This window comes from Bombina bombina, chromosome 4, assembly GCF_027579735.1.
Source record: "Bombina bombina isolate aBomBom1 chromosome 4, aBomBom1.pri, whole genome shotgun sequence".
Taxonomy (NCBI): domain Eukaryota; kingdom Metazoa; phylum Chordata; class Amphibia; order Anura; family Bombinatoridae; genus Bombina; species Bombina bombina.
In genome coordinates, this window is record NC_069502.1 from 336642971 (window position 1) to 336664049 (window position 21079).

At 41.8% G+C, this 21079-nt stretch overlaps 1 protein-coding gene across 2 annotated transcripts in view; it reads right to left on the reverse strand.

Annotated features, from left to right (window-relative positions):
- The window catches only part of CCNL1 (cyclin L1), an 83400-nt gene that overhangs the window by 1930 nt on the left and 60391 nt on the right, over positions 1-21079 (reverse strand). For both annotated transcript variants that reach the window (XM_053710084.1, XM_053710083.1), the window contains one exon: positions 12148-12237. In XM_053710084.1, the coding sequence (XP_053566059.1) occupies positions 12148-12237 (90 nt within the window). The remainder of the gene's footprint in view (positions 1-12147; positions 12238-21079) is intronic.

Genomic DNA, 21079 nt, shown 5'->3' on the forward strand with positions numbered 1-21079 from the left:
AAAACGGTAGAATTTAGTTAATGTATGCAAAGAGGACCAAGTTGCCGCTTTGCAAATCTGATCAACTGAAGCTTCATTCTTAAAAGCCCACGAAGTGGAGACTGATCTAGTAGAATGAGCTGTAATTCTCTGAGGCAGGGCCTGACCCGACTCTAAATAAGCTTGAAGAATCAAAAGCTTTAACCAAGAAGCCAAGGAAATAGCAGAAGCCTTCTGACCTTTCCTAGAACCAGAGGATATAACAAATAGACTAGAAGTCTTTCTGAAATCTTTAGTAGCTTCAACATATTTCAAAGCTCTTACCACATCCAAAGAATGTAAGGAATTTTCCAAAGAATTCTTAGGATTAGGACACAAGGAAGGGACAACAATTTCTCTACTAATGTTGTTAGAATTAACAACCTTAGGTAAGAACTTAAATGAAGTCCGCAAAACCGCCTTATCCTGATGAAAAATCAGAAAAGGAGACTCACAAGAAAGAGCAGAAAGCTCAGAAACTCTTCTAGCAGAAGAGATGGCCAAAAGGAACAACACTTTCCAAGAAAGTAGTTTAATGTCCAAAGAGTGAATAGGCTCAAATGGAGGAGTCTGTAACGCTCTAAAAACCAAATTAAGACTCCAAGGAGGAGAAATTGATTTAATGACAGGCTTAATACGAACTAAAGCCCCTGTACAAAACAGTGAATATCAGGAAGAGTAGCAATCTTTCTGTGAAATAAAACAAAGAGCAGAGATTTGTCCTTTCAAGTAACTTGCAGACAAACCCCTATCCAAACCATCCTGGAGAAACTGTAAAATTCTAGGAATTCTAAGAGAATGCCAAGAGAATTTATGAGAACACCATGAAATGTAAGTCTTCCAAACTCGATAATAAATCTTCCTAGAGACCGATTTACGAGCTTGTAACATAGTATTAATTACTGAGTCAGAGAAACCTCTATGACTTCGCACCAAGCGTTAAATTTCCATACCTTCAAATTTAATGATTTGAGATCCTGATGGAAAAAACGGACCTTGAGACAGTAGGTCCGGCCTTAACGGAAGTGGCCAAGGTTGGCAACTGGACATCCGAACAAGATCCGCATACCAAAACCTGTGGGGCCATGCTGGAGCCACCAGCAACACAAATGATTGTTCCATGATGATTTTGGAGATCACTCTTGGAAGAAGAACTAGAGGCGGGAGGATATAAGCAGGTTGATAACACCAAGGAAGTGTCAGCGCATCCACTGCTTCCGACTGAGAATCCCTGGACAGGTATCTGGGAAGTTTCTTGTTTAGATGAGAAGCCATCAGATCTATTTCTGGAAGACCCCACATCTGAACAATCTGAGAAAACACATCCGGATGGAGAGACCACTCCCCTGGATGTAAAGTCTGACGGCTGAGATAATCCGCCTCCCAATTGTCTACACCTGGGATATGAACCATAGAAATTAGACAGGAGCTGGATTCCGCCCAAACAAGTATCCGAGATACTTCTTTTATAGCTTGGAGACCGAGTCCCACCCTGATGATTGACATATGCCACTGTTGTAATTTTGTCTGTCTGAAAACAAATGAACGGTTCTCTCTTCAACAGAGGTCAAAACTGAAGAGCTGAGAATTGCACAAAGTTCTAAAATATTGATTGGTAATCTCGCCTCTTGAGATTTCCAAACCCCTTGTGCTGTCAGAGATCCCCAGAGAGCTCCCCAACCTGAAAGACTCGCATCTGTTGTGATCACAGTCCAGGTTGGCCGAACAAAAGAGGCCCCTTGAACTAAACGCTGGTGATTTAACCACCACGTCAGAGAGTGGCGAACATTGGGATTTAAGGATATTAATTGTGATATCTTTGTATAATCCCTGCACCATTGATTCAGCATACAAAGCTGGAGAGGTCTTATGTGAAAACGAGCAAAAGGAATCGCGTCCGATGCTGCAGTCACGAGGCCTAAAACTTCCATGCACATAGCCACTGAAGGGAATGACAGACTGAAGGTGCCAACATGCTGCAACCAATTTCAAACGTCTCTTGTCTGTTAGAGACAGTCATGGACATCTATCTGGAAACCTAAAAAAGGTGACCCTTGTCTGAGGAATCCAGAAACTTTTTGGTAAATTGATCCTCCAACCATGTTTTCGAAGAAACTACACTAGTTGATTTGTGTGAGATTCTGCAGAACGTAAAGACTGAGCTAGTACCAAGATATTGTCCAAATAAGGAAACACCGCAATACCATGTTCTCTTATTAGAGAGAAGGGCACCCAGAACCTTTGAAAAGATTTTTGGAGCTGTTGCTAGGCCAAATGGAAGAGCAACAAATTGGTAATGCTTGTCTAGAAAAGAGAATCTCAGGAACTGATAATGTTCTGGATTAAATCGGAATAGGAAGGTAAGTATCCTGCAAGTCTATTGTAGACATATAAAGTCCTTGCTGAACAAAAGGCAGAATAGTCCTTATAGTCACCATCTTGAAAGTTGGTACTCATATATAACTATTCAAAATTTTCAGATCCCGGTCTGAATTAATTTTATTTCTTTGGGACAATGAATAGATTTGAATAAAAGCCCAGACCTTGTTCCTGAAAAGGAACCGGCATGATTACCCCTGAAACCTCCAGGTCTGAAACACACTTCAGGAAAGCCTGAGCTTTTACTGGATTTATTGGGATGCGCGAGAGAAAAAATCTTCTCACAGGAGGTCTTACTCTGAATCCTATTTGGTACCCCTGAGAGACAATGCTCTGAATCCATTGATTTTGGACAGAATTTGCCCAAACATCCTTGAAAAACTTTAATCTGCCCCCTACCAGCTAAGCTGGAGTGAGGGCCGCACCTTCATGTGGACATAGGGGCTGACTTTGGTTTCTTAAAAGGCTTGGATTTATTCCAATTTGAGGAAGGCTTCCAATTCGAAACAGTTTCCTTGGGGGAAGGATTAGGTTTTTGTTCCTTATTTTGACGAAAGGAACGAAAACGTTTAGAAGCCTTAGATTTACCCTTAAGTTTTTTTATCCTGAGGCAAAAAAACTCCCTTCCCCCCAGTAACAGTTGAAATAATAGAATCCAACAGAGAACCAAATAAATTATTACCTTGGAAAGAGATAGCAATCTAGACTTAGATGTCATATCAGCATTCCAAAATTTAAGCCACAAAGCTCTTCTAGCTAAAATAGCTAAAGACATGGAACATCAATTTTGATATCAAAAATTGCATCACAAATAAAATAATTAGCATGTTGTAGTAAACTAACAATGCTATATAAGTCAGAATCCAATTCTTGCTGCGCTAAATTATCCAACCAAAAAGTTGAAGCAGCTGCAACATCAGCCAAAGAATTTGCTTGCCTAAGAAGATGACCTGAATATAAATAGGCTTTCCTTAGATAAGATTCAAGCTTCCTATCTAAAGGATCTTTAAAGGAAGTACCATCTTCCATAGGAATAGTAGTTCGTTTAGCAAGAGTAGAAATAGCCCCATCAACTTTGGGGATCTTTTCCCAAAACTCTATTGAAATTGCTGGTAAAGGATACAATTTTTTAAACCTTGAAGAAGGATTAAAAGGAGTACCCGGCTTATTGCATTCCTTAGAAATCATATCAGGAATAGGAAAAACCTCTGCAGTAACCACAGGTGGTTTAAAAACAGAATTTAAACGTTTACTCGTTTTAATATCAAGAGGACTACCTTCCTCAATATCCAAAGTAATTAACACTTCTTTTAACAAAGAACGCATATACTCCATTTTAAATAAATAAGTAGATTTGTCAGTGTCAATATCTGAGGAAGGATCTTCTGAATCAGATAGATCCTCATCATAGGTGGATAAATCATTATGTTGTCGGTCATTTGAAATTTCATCAACTTTATGAGAAGTTTTAAAAGACCTCTTACGCTTATTAGAAGGTGGAAATGCAGGCAAAGCCTTCTGAATAGAATCGGTAACAAATTCTTTAAAATTCATAGGTATATCATGTACATTAGAAGTTGAAGGAACTGCAACCGACAATGTACTATTACTGATGGACACACTATCTGCATGTAAAAGTTTATCATGGGAACTAATACAAATGACATTAGGAGAAATAATCTCCACAATTTTACAACAAATGCACTTAGCTTTGGTAGAGCCGATGTCAGGCAACAAAGTTCCAACAGATACTTCTGAGGCAGGATCAGATTGAGACATCTTGCAGAATGCAAGAAAAAAACAACATATAAAGCAAAATTTTCAATTTCCTTATATGACTGTCAGGAATGGGAAAAAATGCAAATAGCATAGCCCTCTGACATAGAAAAAGGCATGAGGCAAACAGCAATGGGGCAAATAAATAATGAAAAAAGTTTGGCGCCAAGTATGACGCACAACGTAACTTAAAAATTTTTTGGGCGCCAACCATGTCTGGAAATGACACACTCGCGTCACTAACGACGCAACCCTGTGTGAAACCTCTGCGTCAATTACAAGGCCGGAAATGACGAACTTGTGTCAACGGACGTGCCTTTCGCGCCAAAAAATTCTCGCGCCAAGAATGACGCAATAAAGTGTAGCATTTGGCACACCCGCGATCCTAAGTCAGCCCGCAATTTGAAACAAAGTAGTCAATTGAAAAAAAAAGACTAAACCCCAGGTAAGAAAAATATTTCTTCATATTAACTTTCCCCAAATATGAAACTGACAATCTGCAAAAGGAAATACATGAACCCGACTCATGGCAGATATAAGTACAATACATATATTTAGAACTTTATATAAATGCATAAAGTGCCAAAACCATAGCTGAGGTGTCTTAAGTAATAAAAACATACTTACCCAAAGACACCCATCCACATATAGCAGATAGCCAAACCAGTACTGAAACAGTTATCAGTAGAGGTAACGGTATATGAGAGTATATCATTGATCTGAAAAGGGAAGTAGGAGATGAATCTCTACGACCGATAACGGAGAACCTATGAAAAAGACCCCCTTTGGGAAAATCATTGCATTCAATAGGCGATACTCCCTTCACATCCCTCTAACATACGCTGTACTCAGCGGAAATCATTCAAAATGCTGAGAAGTGCATGTCAACGTAGAAATCTTAGCACAAACTTACTTCACCACTTCCATAGAAGGCAAAGTTTGTAAAACTGAATTGTGGGTGTGGTGAGGGGTGTATTTATAGGCATTTTGAGGTTTGGGAAAGTTTGCCCCTCCTGGTAGGATTGTATATCCCATACGTCACTAGCTCATGGACTCTTGCCAATTACATGAAAGAAATTGTCTGGCACCTTGGCTTAGATGCATTCTTTTTCAAATAAAGATAGCAAGAAAACGAAGAAAAATTAATGGGGAAAAAAAATTAAAAAGTTGCTTAAAAACAGAATTTATGTTTACCTGATAAATTTCTTTCTCCAACGGTGTGTCCGGTCCACGGCGTCATCCTTACTTGTGGGATATTCTCTTCCCCAACAGGAAATGGCAAAGAGCCCAGCAAAGCTGGTCACATGATCCCTCCTAGGCTCCGCCTACCCCAGTCATTCGACCGACGTTAAGGAGGAATATTTGCATAGGAGAAACCATATGGTACCGTGGTGACTGTAGTTAAAGAAAATAAAATATCAGACCTGATTAAAAAAACCAGGGCGGGCCGTGGACCGGACACACCGTTGGAGAAAGAAATTTATCAGGTAAACATAAATTCTGTTTTCTCCAACATAGGTGTGTCCGGTCCACGGCGTCATCCTTACTTGTGGGAACCAATACCAAAGCTTTAGGACACGGATGAAGGGAGGGAGCAAATCAGGTCACCTAAATGGAAGGCACCACGGCTTGCAAAACCTTTCTCCCAAAAATAGCCTCAGAAGAAGCAAAAGTATCAAACTTGTAAAATTTGGTAAAAGTGTGCAGTGAAGACCAAGTCGCTGCCCTACATATCTGATCAACAGAAGCCTCGTTCTTGAAGGCCCATGTGGAAGCCACAGCCCTAGTGGAATGAGCTGTGATTCTTTCGGGAGGCTGCCGTCCGGCAGTCTCGTAAGCCAATCTGATGATGCTTTTAATCCAAAAAGAGAGAGAGGTAGAAGTTGCTTTTTGACCTCTCCTTTTACCTGAATAAACAACAAACAAGGAAGATGTTTGTCTAAAATCCTTTGTAGCATCTAAATAGAATTTTAGAGCGCGAACAACATCCAAATTGTGCAACAAACGTTCCTTCTTTGAAACTGGTTTTGGACACAGAGAAGGTACGATAATCTCCTGGTTAATGTTTTTGTTAGAAACAACTTTTGGAAGAAAACCAGGTTTAGTACGTAAAACCACCTTATCTGCATGGAACACCAGATAAGGAGGAGAACACTGCAGAGCAGATAATTCTGAGACTCTTCTAGCAGAAGAAATCGCAACTAAAAACAAAACTTTCCAAGATAATAACTTAATATCAACGGAATGTAAGGGTTCAAACGGAACCCCCTGAAGAACTGAAAGAACTAAATTGAGACTCCAAGGAGGAGTCAAAGGTTTGTAAACAGGCTTGATTCTAACCAGAGCCTGAACAAAGGCTTGAACATCTGGCACAGCTGCCAGCTTTTTGTGAAGTAATACCGACAAGGCAGAAATCTGTCCCTTCAGGGAACTTGCAGATAATCCTTTTTCCAATCCTTCTTGAAGGAAGGATAGAATCCTAGGAATCTTAACCTTGTCCCAAGGGAATCCTTTAGATTCACACCAACAGATATATTTTTTCCAAATTTTGTGGTAAATCTTTCTAGTCACAGGCTTTCTGGCCTGAACAAGAGTATCGATCACAGAATCTGAGAATCCTCGCTTCGATAAAATCAAGCGTTCAATCTCCAAGCAGTCAGCTGGAGTGAAACCAGATTCGGATGTTCGAACGGACCCTGAACAAGAAGGTCTCGTCTCAAAGGTAGCTTCCAAGGTGGAGCCGATGACATATTCACCAGATCTGCATACCAAGTCCTGCGTGGCCACGCAGGAGCTATCAAGATCACCGACGCCCTCTCCTGCTTGATCCTGGCTATCAGCCTGGGAATGAGAGGAAATGGCGGGAACACATAAGCTAGATTGAAGGTCCAAGGTGCTACTAGTGCATCCACTAGAGCCGCCTTGGGATCCCTGGATCTGGCCCCGTAGCAAGGAACTTTGAGTTCTGACGAGAGGCCATCAGATCCATGTCTGGAATGCCCCACAGGTGAGTGACTTGGGCAAAGATTTCCGGATGGAGTTCCCACTCCCCCGGATGCAATGTCTGACGACTCAGAAAATCCGCTTCCCAATTTTCCACTCCTGGGATGTGGATAGCAGACAGGTGGCAGGAGTGAGACTCCGCCCAAAGAATAATTTTGGTTACTTCTTCCATCGCTAGGGAACTCCTTGTTCCCCCCTGATGGTTGATGTACGCAACAGTCGTCATGTTGTCTGATTGAAACCGTATGAACCTGGTCCTCGCAAGCTGGGGCCAGGCCTGGAGAGCATTGAATATCGCTCTCAGTTCCAGAATATTTATCGGTAGAAGAGATTCTTCCCGAGACCAAAGACCCTGAGCTTTCAGGGATCCCCAGACCGCGCCCCAGCCTATCAGACTGGCGTCGGTCGTGACAATGACCCACTCTGGTCTGTGGAACATCATCCCTTGAGACAGATTGTCCAGGGACAGCCACCAACGGAGTGAGTCTCTGGTCCTCTGATTTACTTGTATCTTCGGAGACAAGTCTGTATAGTCCCCATTCCACTGACTGAGCATGCACAGTTGTAATGGTCTTAGATGAATGCGCGCAAAAGGAACTATGTCCATCGCCGCCACCATCAACCCGATCACTTCCATGCACTGAGCTATGGAAGGAAGAGGAACGGAATGAAGTATCCGACAAGAGTCCAGAAGCTTTGTTTTTCTGGCTTCTGTTAGAAAGATCCTCATTTGTAAGGAGTCTATAATTGTTCCCAAGAAGGGAACCCTTGTTGACGGGGATAGAGAACTCTTTTCCACGTTCACTTTCCAGCCGTGAGATCTGAGAAAGGCCAGGACAATGTCCGTGTGAGCCTTTGCTTGAGGAAGGGACGACGCTTGAATCAAAATGTCGTCCAGGTAAGGTACTACTGCAATGCCCCTTGGTCTTAGCACCGCTAGAAGGGACCCTAGTACCTTTGTGAAAATCCTTGGAGCAGTGGCTAATCCGAAAGGAAGCGCCACGAACTGGTAATGTTTGTCCAGAAATGCAAACCTTAGGAACCGATGATGTTCCTTGTGGATAGGAATATGTAGATACGCATCCTTTAAATCCACCGTGGTCATGAATTGACCTTCCTGGATGGAAGGAAGGATAGTTCAAATGGTTTCCATCTTGAACGATGGGACCTTGAGAAATTTGTTTAAGATCTTGAGATCTAGGATTGGTCTGAACGTTCCCTCTTTTTTGGGAACTATGAACAGATTGGAGTAGAACCCCATCCCTTGTTCTCTTAATGGAACAGGATGAATCACTCCCATTTTTAACAGGTCTTCTACACAATGTAAGAACGCCTGTCTTTTTATGTGGTCTGAAGACAACTGCGACCTGTGGAACCTCCCCCTTGGGGGAAGTCCCTTGAATTCCAGAAGATAACCCTGGGAGACTATTTCTAGCGCCCAAGGATCCAGAACATCTCTTGCCCAAGCCTGAGCGAAGAGAGAGAGTCTGCCCCCCACCAGATCCGGTCCCGGATCGGGGGCCAATATTTCATGCTGTCTTGGTAGCAGTGGCAGGTTTCTTGGCCTGCTTTCCCTTGTTCCAGCCTTGCATTGGTCTCCAAGCTGGCTTGGCCTGAGAAGTATTACCCTCTTGCTTAGAGGACGTAGCACCTTGGGCTGGTCCGTTTTTACGAAAGGGACGAAAATTAGGTCTATTTTTTGCCTTGAAAGGCCGATCCTGAGGAAGGGCGTGGCCCTTACCCCCAGTGATATCAGAGATAATCTCTTTCAAGTCAGGACCAAACAACGTTTTCCCCTTGAAAGGAATGTTTAGTAGCTTGTTCTTGGAAGACGCATCAGCCGACCAAGATTTCAACCAAAGCGCTCTGCGCGCCACAATAGCAAACCCAGAGTTCTTAGCCGCTAACTTAGCCAGTTGCAAAGAGGCGTCTAGAGTGAAAGAATTAGCCAATTTGAGAGCATTGATTCTGTCCATAATCTCCTCATAAGGAGGAGAGTCACTATCGAGCACCTTAAGCAGTTCATCAAACCAGAAATATGCGGCAGTAGTGACAGGGACAATGCATGAAATGGGTTGTAGAAGGTAACCCTGCTGAACAAACATCTTTTTAAGCAAACCTTCTAATTTTTTATCCATAGGATCTTTGAAAGCACAACTATCCTCTATTGGAATAGTGGTGCGTTTGTTTAAAGTAGAAACCGCTCCCTCGACCTTGGGGACTGACTGCCATAAGTCCTTTCTGGGGTCGACCATAGGAAACAATTTTTTAAATATGGGGGGAGGGACGAAAGGAATACCGGGCCTTTCCCATTCTTTATTAACAATGTCCGCCACCCGCTTGGGTATAGGAAAAGCTTCTGGGAGCCCCGGCACCTCTAGGAACTTGTCCATTTTACATAGTTTCTCTGGGATGACTAAATTTTCACAATCATCCAGAGTGGATAATACCTCCTTAAGCAAAATGCGGAGATGTTCCAATTTAAATTTAAATGTAATCACATCAGATTCAGCCTGCTGAGAAATGTTCCCTAAATCAGTAATTTCTCCCTCAGACAAAACCTCCCTGGCCCCCTCAGATTGGGTTAGGGGCCCTTCAGAGATATTAATATCAGCGTCGTCATGCTCTTCAGTAACTAAAACAGAGCAGCCACGCTTACGCTGACAAGGGTTCATTTTGGCTAAAATGTTTTTGACAGAATTATCCATTACAGCCGTTAATTGTTGCATAGTAAGGAGTATTGGCGCGCTAGATGTACTAGGGGCCTCCTGAGTGGGCAAGACTCGTGTAGACGAAGGAGGGAATGATGCAGTACCATGCTTACTCCCCTCACTTGAGGAATCATCTTGGGCATCATTGTCATTATCACATAAATCACATTTATTTAAATGAATAGGAATTCTGGCTTCCCCACATTCAGAACACAGTCTATCTGGTAGTTCAGACATGATAAACAGGCATAAACTTGATCAGAAAGTACAAAAAACGTTTTAAAATAAAACCGTTACTGTCACTTTAAATTTTAAACTGAACACACTTTATTACTGCAATTGCGAAAAAACATGAAGGAATTGTTCAAAATTCACCAAATTTCACCACAGCGTCTTAAAGCCTTGTGCCGATATTATTATATCAAAATACCCAGATAAAATGATTCCTCAAGGCTAAATATGTGTTAATAATCAATCGATTTAGCCCAGAAAAAGTCTACAGTTTAAATAAGCCCTTGTGAAGCCCTTATTTACAATCGTAATAAACATGGCTTACCGGATCCCATAGGGAAAATGACAGCTTCCAGCATTACATCGTCTTGTTAGAATGTGTCATACCTCAAGCAGCAAGAGACTGCAAACTGTTCCCCCAACTGAAGTTAATTGCTCTCAACAGTCCTGTGTGGAACAGCCATGGATTTTAGTTACGGTTGCTAAAATCATTTTCCTCATACAAACAGAATTCTTCATCTCTTTTCTGTTTCTGAGTAAATAGTACGTACCAGCACTATTTGAAAATAACAAACTCTTGATTGAATAATGAAAAAACTACAGTTAAACACTAAAAAACTCTAAGCCATCTCCGTGGAGATGTTGCCTGTACAACGGCAAAGAGAATGACTGGGGTAGGCGGAGCCTAGGAGGGATCATGTGACCAGCTTTGCTGGGCTCTTTGCCATTTCCTGTTGGGGAAGAGAATATCCCACAAGTAAGGATGACGCCGTGGACCGGACACACCTATGTTGGAGAAATTGCATGCACTATCTGAATCATGAAAGAAAAAATGTGGGTTCAGTGTCCCTTTAACATTCTTGCAACACTGCTGCCATGTAGATGCTACTGAGCTTACCTACCTGCTTTAGAAAATGTGAGAGTAGAAGTTTTTTTTTTTTTGTTTTTTTTTTAAACTGCATGCTCTATCTGAATCATGGGTTTCATGTATGGTATGTTTCTTTGAATACAAACAGCATAAGAGGAGGAGCAATATGACAATAGACTATGCTATAAAGAGAAGCGACTAAGTTTTCTTAAAAGGTACACAAAACAAAAATTTTCTTCTATCATTCAGATAGACGATACAAATTTCCCAATTTTCTTTTATCAAATGTGCTTAATCATCTTGGTATCCTATGGTGAAGGAGCAAAAATGCACTACTAGGATCTAGCTGAATAACAAGGAGACAGATGTGCAGCTAGCTCCCAGTAGTGTACTGTTCTTTAGCCTACCAAGGTGTGCTTTTCAACAAAAGGATACCAACAGAAAACACAGCAAATCAGATAATAGAAAAACTGGAAAGTTGTTTAAAACTATCTTTACTACTAATTATTAATGATTAAAAAAAAAAAAAGTTTGCATTTATAGTCCCTTTAAATGATCAGAGGATATTTAAACAACTTTTTGTAACCCTGTATGACTATTTGTTTAGTGTACTTTATTTATTTACTTGAGGACTATTAAGAGTTAACACAATAAAAACAAACCAGAACACTACAATAGTACGCACAGCTGAACGTTAAGAATTGAAAGCAGAGTTCATGTGTTCAACGAAAGGAAGAACGCCTTTAAAAGGACACTAAAGTCATAATTAGAAAGTCATGATTCAGATAGAGAATACAATTTTAAACAACTTTCCAATTTACTTCTATTTAATTTGCTTCCTTCTCTTTGTTATCCTTTGCTGCTCCTGAGCTTACATAGATAAACCTTTCAGCAAAGAGCCTACCAACATTTGGGGTTTCATATATCTTTAAAAATTAACCCTGGCACTTTTCCTGTAATAAAAAGCCTAAAATTTGCTAAACATTATTCCCTAACTGGACACAGCAGTGCAGTGATGACATGGAGGGAAAAAAAAAAGCAGCTAACTTTTTTAGAACACGACCCCCTGAAAACCTGATTTCAAGGATCTTGCTATCTAAAAGCATAACATGAGAAAATACAAAAAGGTGTACTAGCAAAATAAAAAGGCTGATCACATACTGTCTTCTAGGAGAACGAGATCGGGATCTAGACTTTGACAGTGATCTTGACCTGCTGACACTTCTGCTTCGCTTGTTTTCCTTCCTTAATCTATAGAGGGGGAATTAAAAAAAAAAAAAAAAAAAAAAAAGATTCATAAGCAGAGGACAGTCAACTGAACAAAGGCACTACTTTTACATGGCATATAACTCATCTATGACAAAAACAAAACATTACAATTTACTTTTAGGTGTGTGTTTTTTTTTTTTAAATGTATCTTTTTAATAGATGAGAAAGAGATGCCATGTGAAAGTTCTATGAAGTAGTGCTTTATTTCCATTAAACTAGATAGGAAAAATGATTACCTTTTTAAAAGGTATGCCTAATGGAACACAAAAAGAACATTTTTGCTTACCTGATAAATGTATTTCTTTTTTGACACGATGAGGCCACGGATCATCTTAATTACTAATGGGATATTCACCTCCTGGTCAGCAGGAGGCAAAGAGCACCACAGCAGAGCTGTTAAATAGCTCCTCCCTTCCCTCCCACTCCAGTCATTCGACCGAATTTAGGAAGAGAAAGGAAAAGACAAGGTGCAGAGGTGTCTGAAGTTTACAATAACCCACAACCTGTCTAAAAACACAGGGCGGGCCGTGGACTCATCGTGTCAAAAAAGAAATAAATTTATCAGGTAAGCATAAATTTTCTTTTTTATGACACGATCATCTTAATTACTAATGGGATTCAATACCCAAGCTAAAGTACACAGATGATACGGGAGGGACAAGACAGGGAACCTAAACGGAAGGCACCACTGCTTGAAGAACCTTTCTCCCAAAAGTGGCCTCAGCCGAGACAAGTGTCAAACTTGTAGAACCTTGAAAAAATGTGAATAGAGGACAAAGTTGCAGCCTTGCAAATCGTTCCACAGAAGCTTCATTCTTGAATGCCCATGAGGAAGCGACAGCCCTCGTGGAATGAGCCGTAACCCTCTCTGGAGGCTGCTTTCCAACAGTCTCACATGTAAAAACATATGAAACACTTCAGTCAAAAAGGAAGAGAAGAAGCCGTAGCTTTCTGTCCCTTACGTTATCCAGAGAAAGAACACAGAAGACTGACGAAAGTTCTTAGTCGCCTGCAAGCAAAAATTGAAAACACGGACCACGACTAAATTGTACAGAAGTCGATCCTTCTGAGGAGGATTAGGACACCAGGAAAGAACAACAATCTCCTGATTAATGTTCCAATCGGAAACAATCTTAGGAAGAAATCCTAATTTAGTACATAAAACTACCTTATCTGAATGAAAAATAAGATAACTTAATATCTAAGGCATGCATAGGCTCAAATGAAGTTCCTTGAAGAACTAAAATCAGACTCCAAGGAGGAGTAACTGGTCTGAACACAGGCCTAATCCTGACCAAGGTCTGACAAAATGATTGTACATCTGGGACAGCCGCCAGACGTTTGCGAAAGAAAAGAGATAAGGCCGAGATTTGACCCTTCAGTCCTTTCTCCAAACCGACTTGGAGAAAAAAGGAAATTTATGCTTACCTGATAAATTTATTTCTTTTACGATATGACGAGTCCACGGATTTCATCCTTACTTATGGGATATCGCCTCCTGGTTAGCAGGAGGCGGCAAAGAGCACCACAGCAGAGCTGTATATATAGCTCATCCCTTCCCTCCCACTCCAGTCATTTGACCGAAGTTAGGAAGAGAAAGGAAAAGCCAAGGTGCAGAGGTGACTGAAGTTGAACAAAAATAAAGACCTGTCTTAGAAAATGAAAGGGTGGGCCGTGGACTCGTCATATCGTAAAAGAAACAAATTTATCAGGTAAGCATAAATTTTCTTTTACAAGATATGACGAGTCTACGGAGTTCATCCTTACTTATGGGATACAATACCAAAGCTATAGGACACGGATGAAAGGGAGGGACAAGACAGGAACCTAAACGGAAGGCACCACTGCTTGAAGAACCTCTCTTAAAAACAGCCTCGGACGAGGCAAAAGTATCAAATTTGGAAAAAGTTGGAGCCTTGCAAATCTGTTCAACAAAAGCATCATTTTTAAATGCCCATGAGGAAGCCACCGCCCTAGTAGAATGAGCCGTAATTCTTTCAGGAGACTGCTGTCCAGCAGTCTCATATGCAAAACGGATGATACTCTTCAGCAAAAAAGAAAGGGAGGTAGCCGAAGCTTTCTGACCCCTACGTTTTCCGGAAAAAACAACAAATAATGAAGATGATTGACGAAATTCTTTAGTCGCCTGCAAGTAACAATTCAGGGCACGGACCACGTCCAAGTTATGTAACAGACGCTACTTCTTAGGAAGATTAGGACACAAGGAAGGAACAACAATTTCCTAATTAATATTCTTATTAGAAACAACCTTAGGAAGGAAACCAGGTTTAGTACGTAACACCACCTTATCAGAATGGAAAATAAGATAAGGAGAATCACTTTGTAAGGCTGAAAGCTCAGAAACTCTGCGAGCAGTAGAAATAGTAAGCAGAAATAAAACGTTCCAAGATAACCACTTAATATCTATGGAATGCATAGGTTCAAACGGAACCCCTTGAAGAACATTAAGAACTAAATTCAAACTCCAAGGAGGAGCAATTGGTCTAAACACAGGGCTGATTCTAGTCAGAGCCTGAGAAAAAAAATTGAACATCTGGAACATCTGCCAGACGTTTGTGTAGCAAAATAGACAAAGCAGAAATCTGTCCCTTTAAGGAACTTGCCGACAACCCTTTCTTCAATCCTTCATGGAGAAAAGATAAAATCCTGGGAATCCTAACCCTACTCCATGAGTAGCCCTTGGATTCGCACCAATAAAGATATTTACGCCATATCTTATGGTAAATCTTTCTAGTAACAGGCTTACGTGCCTGAAACAAAGTATCAATGACCGAATCAGAGAACCCTCGCTTAGATAAAATCAAGCGTTCAATCTCCAAGCAGTCAGCTGCAGAGAAACTAGATTCGGATGATGGAAAAGGTCCTGTCTCAATGGAATCTTCCACGGTGACAGAGAGGCCATGTCCACCAGATCGGTATACCAAGTCCTGCGAGGACTCGCAGGAGCGATGAGGATCACCGAAGTCTTCTCCTGTTTGATCCAAGCAATCACCCGGGGAAGGAGAGCAAACGATGGAAACATAAGCTAGGTTGAATGACCAAGGCACTGCCAAGGCATCTATCCGTTCGGCCAGAGAATTCCTGTACCTGGATTCGTATCTCGGGAGCTTGGTATTCCGACGAAATGCCATAAGCTCCATCTGAGAATCAGGGTGGCAAGGCCTCCGGATGAAGATCCCATTCTCCCGGATGAAACGTCTGCTCAAAAAATCCGCTTCGCACACACTACTATAGTGGTCCTTAGACATAAGATACACTGTTATATTCTACATATATATTTTTTAGCCCCTTATTTTCTAAACATTTTTTTATATACTGGTCCCAGTGGAAAATAAAACCCCGATGTGTAGGTTTTGCTGTAGCTGTGAATCATTGTCTAATAGATCTAACAGTCTAGCGATACTTAAACTATGATTGTTGGAAGTCGACATTCTAGCCAATATCTTACCAAGTTGTAGTTTAATGCTATACTCAACTAAATATGTGTACTGTATGGCAAATACTAGGTCTCAGTAACTTCAACATTATTTTGACATAGTCCAACCTGGTTTTAATTATAATGGGTATTTTTGATGTGGCCATAAAACATACCCCACCCCCGCTACTGGTTAGACTTAGGGACACAGATCCCATATGATACCCTTACTTTAATTTCAACGCGTTCACTACTAGTATGTAATTGATATACCCCCCTTTACCCTTTAAAATGAGGTGTTTCCATAGGCTTTATTACTAAATTTCTCTTGCGATTGGACTGAAAATGTGCCTTTTTCTTTTTTATATTTGGCTGTTGATAGATGATTCCATACGAACGAGAGATATGTCTACTTAATTGAGCATAAACTGTTATATTCATGTTTTGCAGCATATTTTATGTATATTTCTCAAATGTCATAGATTGTTTGTATGCCTTATATTCAAACCTCAATAAAAATATTTATTAAAAAAAAAAAAAAAATCCGCTTCCCAGTTGACTACCCCTGGGATGTAGATTGCTGACAGATAACAAGTGTGAGCCTCCGCCCACCGAATTATCTTGAATACTTCTGTCATCGCTAAGTAACTCCTTGTTCCTCCCTAATGATTGATGTAAGCCACAGTCGTGATGTTGTCCGACTGAAAACAGATGAATTTGGCCGAAGCCAACTGAGGCCAAAAGATCTTCCTGGATAAAGAGTCTATTAGAGTTCCCAGGAAAGGAACCCTTGTCTGTGGAATTAGAGAACTCTTTTCTAGATTCACCTTCCATCCATGAGTCCTTAAAAAAAAGGAGAGAACAATGTCGGTATGAGACTTAGTCAGTTGATAAGACAACGTCTGGATCAGAATATCTTCCAGATAAGGCGCCACTGCAATGCCCTGCGGCCTGAGAACCGCCAGCACAGACCCTAGAACCCTTGTAGATTCTGGGTGCCGTGGCCAGTCCGAACGGAAGGGCCACAAATAGAAAATGTTTGTCCAGAAGGGCAAACCTCAGGAACTTGTGATCTCTGTGGATAGGAATATGAAGATATGCATCCTTTAAGTCCACGGTAGTCATATATTGACCTTCCTGGATCAATGGAAGAATTGTCCGAATAGTCTCCATCTTGAAGGATGGAACTCTGAGAAACTTGTTTAGACTCTTGATATCTAAAATGTGTCGTCAAGTAAGCCTACAGTAGGGAAACTTGTCTCTGCACACTAAGAATACAACCTATCTCCCGGTCGGTATTGGTTTTAATGACACTGTCGAGAAAAATACTGAACACGCCAAGTAAATGGCGTCCTAAAAAAGGCCCCTCCTGGGCGGAGACGTAACGGACAACTCCCGGGCGGCAAGGAAGACTTAGGGAACCGCCGGAAGAGCATACATTCTCACGTAAATATATTGTCCCACATCACAGACATAGGCACAATAGACACCTCCCTGCGTCATGTTAAAATGAAATGACCCGGGAAAAAAAAAAAAAGCGTAAAGTCAAAGCGTCCCCAAGGACCGCCCTTCGTGGGCGTATACAGTACCTTACACAGACATCTCCCGGTCACCATCTTAACCGCCGGGAGATGTAACCAAATGCCCCAATAACCACAGTATAACCGCAAGTACCCTCTCCATTACCTAGGGAGAAAAGCGGTTAACAATACACAGAATCAACCGGTTGGTATTGCTCTCATATGCAACCACTGGGAAAAAATTACCAGGGGAACCCCAGGGGAATTAAAATACAGCTGCCTAGACTTGTCTCCCAGGAAGGAGAAATCATATACCTGAATAAGGAGCCCTTCTCACTAAGGGCTGTTATCCACAATGAGAGTGGCCAATGTCATCTGAGCCCATTTCTATTCTTCTATGCCAGGAAATTAAAATGGCACTTACATCCAAATGCAGACAGCAAAGGCAGCTCCCAGGCGTGTGAAGTCCTACTGCTAACATGGACCTGAGGATAACAAGGAAAAACACTGAGTAAGATCTCTCAGATTTTTCCTCTAAAAGGGCAGCATACGATCCATGGAAGGCGCAGTGAGAATAATGTCCCACAAGTTCCCATTGCTTTGAAGCCACCAAATGCTTCTCTTTTTGCACTGAAGAGACTGATTTGGTCTAGGCTAAACACCAGAACAAAGTAGCACACTGTGGCACTACTTTAAAAATAATAAGCTCTTGATTGAAGAAACTATAACACCTCACTCTCCTATCACTAACACAGGCAAAGAGAATGACTGGGGTGGGAGGGAAGGGAGGAGCTATATATACAGCTCTGCTGTGGTGCTCTTTGCCTCCTCCTGCTGACCAGGAGTCGATATGCCATAAGGATGAAATCCGTGGACTCGTCATATCTTGTAAAAGAAAAGATTTGAGTAAAAACCCCTGCCCCTGTTGGAACAGGACAAATTACTCCCATAGTGGAGGGGTCTTTAACACAACGTAAGAACGCCTCTCTCTTTATCTGGTCTACAGACAATCGTGAAAGAAGAAACCTTCCCCTTGGGAAGGAATTTTTGAACTCCAACTGGTACCCTTGAGACACGATTTCCAGTGTCCAGGGATCATGAACGTCTCTTATCCAAGCCTGGACAAAGAGAGAAATTCTGCCCTCTACTAGATCTGGTCCCGGTTTGGGGGCCGCCCCTTCATGCTGTCTTGGGAGCAGCAGCGGGCTTCTTCGGGTGTTTACCCTTGTTCCAAGCCTGGTTGGGTCTCCAGGTGAGCTTGGCTCGAGGATAATTCCCTTCCTGTTTAGTGGAAGAGGGGATTCCCTGGAAGTTTTGAAAGGAACGAAAATTACTCTGTCGTCCCCTTTGCTTAGATGTTTTATCTAGAGGGAGAAGGTGACCTTTACCTCCCGTAATATCAGAAATGATCTCCTTCAAGTCCGGCCCGAACAGGGTCTTTCCCTTGAAGGGAATAGCCAATAGCTTAGATTTTGAGGAGACATCCGCAGACCAAGACTTTAACCATAAAGCTCTTCGTGCAAGTATGGCGAATCCTGCATTCTTAGCCGACAATTTGGCTATCTGAAAAGAAGCATCCGTAATAAAAGAATTAGCCAGCTTAAGGACCTTAATTCTATCCTGTATTTCCTCTAAAGAAGTCTCAGTCCTACGGGACTCTTCCAGAGCATCAAACCAAAAAGCTGCCGCAGTTGTGACTGTTACAATGCAGGCCGTCGGTTGCAAAAGAAATCCTTGATGAACAAAGTTTTTGAGAAGACACTCCAACTTCTTATCCATGGGGTCTTTGAAAGCACAACTGTCCTCAATAGGAATAGTTGTACGCTTAGCCAGGGTAGAGATAGCACCCTCCACCTTAGGGTTCGTCTGCCAAGAATACCGCACGGTGTCAGCTATAGGGTACATTTTCTTAAACATAGGGGAAGGGGAGAACGGGATACCCGGTCTTTCCCATTCCCTAGCAATAATTTCCGAAAATCTCATAGGAACCGGAAAAACATCAGAATAAGAAGGACCTCCAAGTATCTGTCCATCTTACACAATTTCTCTGGAGCGACCACAATAGAGTCAGTGTCGTCCAGAGTCATCAAAACCTCCCGTAGTAACAGGCAGAGGTGTTCAAGCTTAAACCTGAAAGACATCACTTCCGAATCTGTCTGGGGTAATGTACTACCTGAGTCAGAAAGTTTCCCCCTCAGACAAGGCCTCCCTACCCCCCAATTCAGATCCCTGGGAGGGTACATCGGAGATAGTCATCAAAGCATCAGAAGTCGCAGGGACCACATGGGTCTATGTCCTACTGCGTTTGCCTTGTAGAACTGGCAACTTAGACAAAACTTCTGTAAGAGTAGATGACATATCTGCAGCCATATCCTGCAGAGTGAAAGAAGTGGACGCAGTTGAACACTGCATCGCTTGAGTGGGCGTTAAAGGTTGTGATGCTTGGGGAGAAAGTTGTGGCATACCCTGAATCTCAGTCTGAGAAACATCTTTAGATATATCTTTGTTAAAGAAAATCTGCTCTCTACATTGCAATGCCCTCTCAGTGCATGAGGGACAAAAAGTAACAGGGGGTTCCACATTGGCATTTAAACACATGGAACAAGTACTGGCATTAAGCCCACCCAATGATAAAAATGGTATTGGTCGTAGTATTTAATTATGTATACACTCTTTACATACAGAATTTGAAAATATGTAACAGAGCCGTTCGCAAAACAAAAAACAACTGTGCCTTTAAAAAAAAAAAAAAAAAAAAATTGTCCTGCACACTGTACAAAACTTTTTATAACTGTCTCTGGAGAAAAAGAACCGGGTCTTACATATCCCAGTGAAGTTAACTAAATTTTAACACTAACTGTACACTTTAAAATAAGCACCTCACCACACTACCTGCTCCCTATGACTCAGTGACAACGGCAACCCGAGCAAAAAAAGTGTCTAAAACCGCTGGTGTTTATCTACCACCCACGCGGTCCAGACAAACACCGGAGTCAAGTACACTGTCAGACTCCCAGGAACACACTGCACAGCTTCTCCCAGCGAGCAAACGAATGCCCCGCCCATCGTGGGCGTATCAATTCGAAACTCCCGGGCGGTTCAGTACAGTGCATTGCAAAGTAAAATGGAGCCGCCGGGATAATTTTAGACAAAACAAAAGTGACCAAAAAAAACTAAACATAAGCCAGTCCCCTTTAAACATCAACTCCAGATCTGCTGTTGTAAACAACCCTGCTGGGGCCATACTAGAGCAGTGCTATTCCCCTGATCAGCGTCAGCCCAATCGTGAAAGGGTTAAAAAGAGAATGTATCCCAATAACAAAACCCCATATAACATTATGCAGTCCCAACAATAGGCCAAATAATGATAGCAGCCCTTCAATACCGTGTAAAGTAGGACACAGACATTGGACAGAAGAGCCAGCTTACAGAGGAAAGACGAACAGTCTTTTCTGAGTTAATAGGTGTCACAGAACATAACAGACTGCACATACCTCAATGCTGAGTAACAGCATGACTTCTCCCACACTGCCAGAGGCCTTTCTTCTCCTCCAGGAATCTGTGGGAACAAATGGGGTCTTAGATAATATCTGCTAAGACCATTTTCAGCAGGGCAGCACAGAGACTGGAAGTCCCAGAGAGAATTGTAGAATCTTGCTGAAAAGCCTGTAGCTGTACCCCTGAGTAAAATAGTACACACTGGCACCATTTAAAAATAATAAACTCTTGAATGAAGAATCTAAACTAACACCTCACTTTACCTCTTCCTATCACTAACACAGGCAAAGAGAATGACTGGGGTGGGAGGGAAGGGAGGAGCTTTATATACAGCTCTGCTGTGGTGCTCTTTGCCTCCTCCTGCTGACCA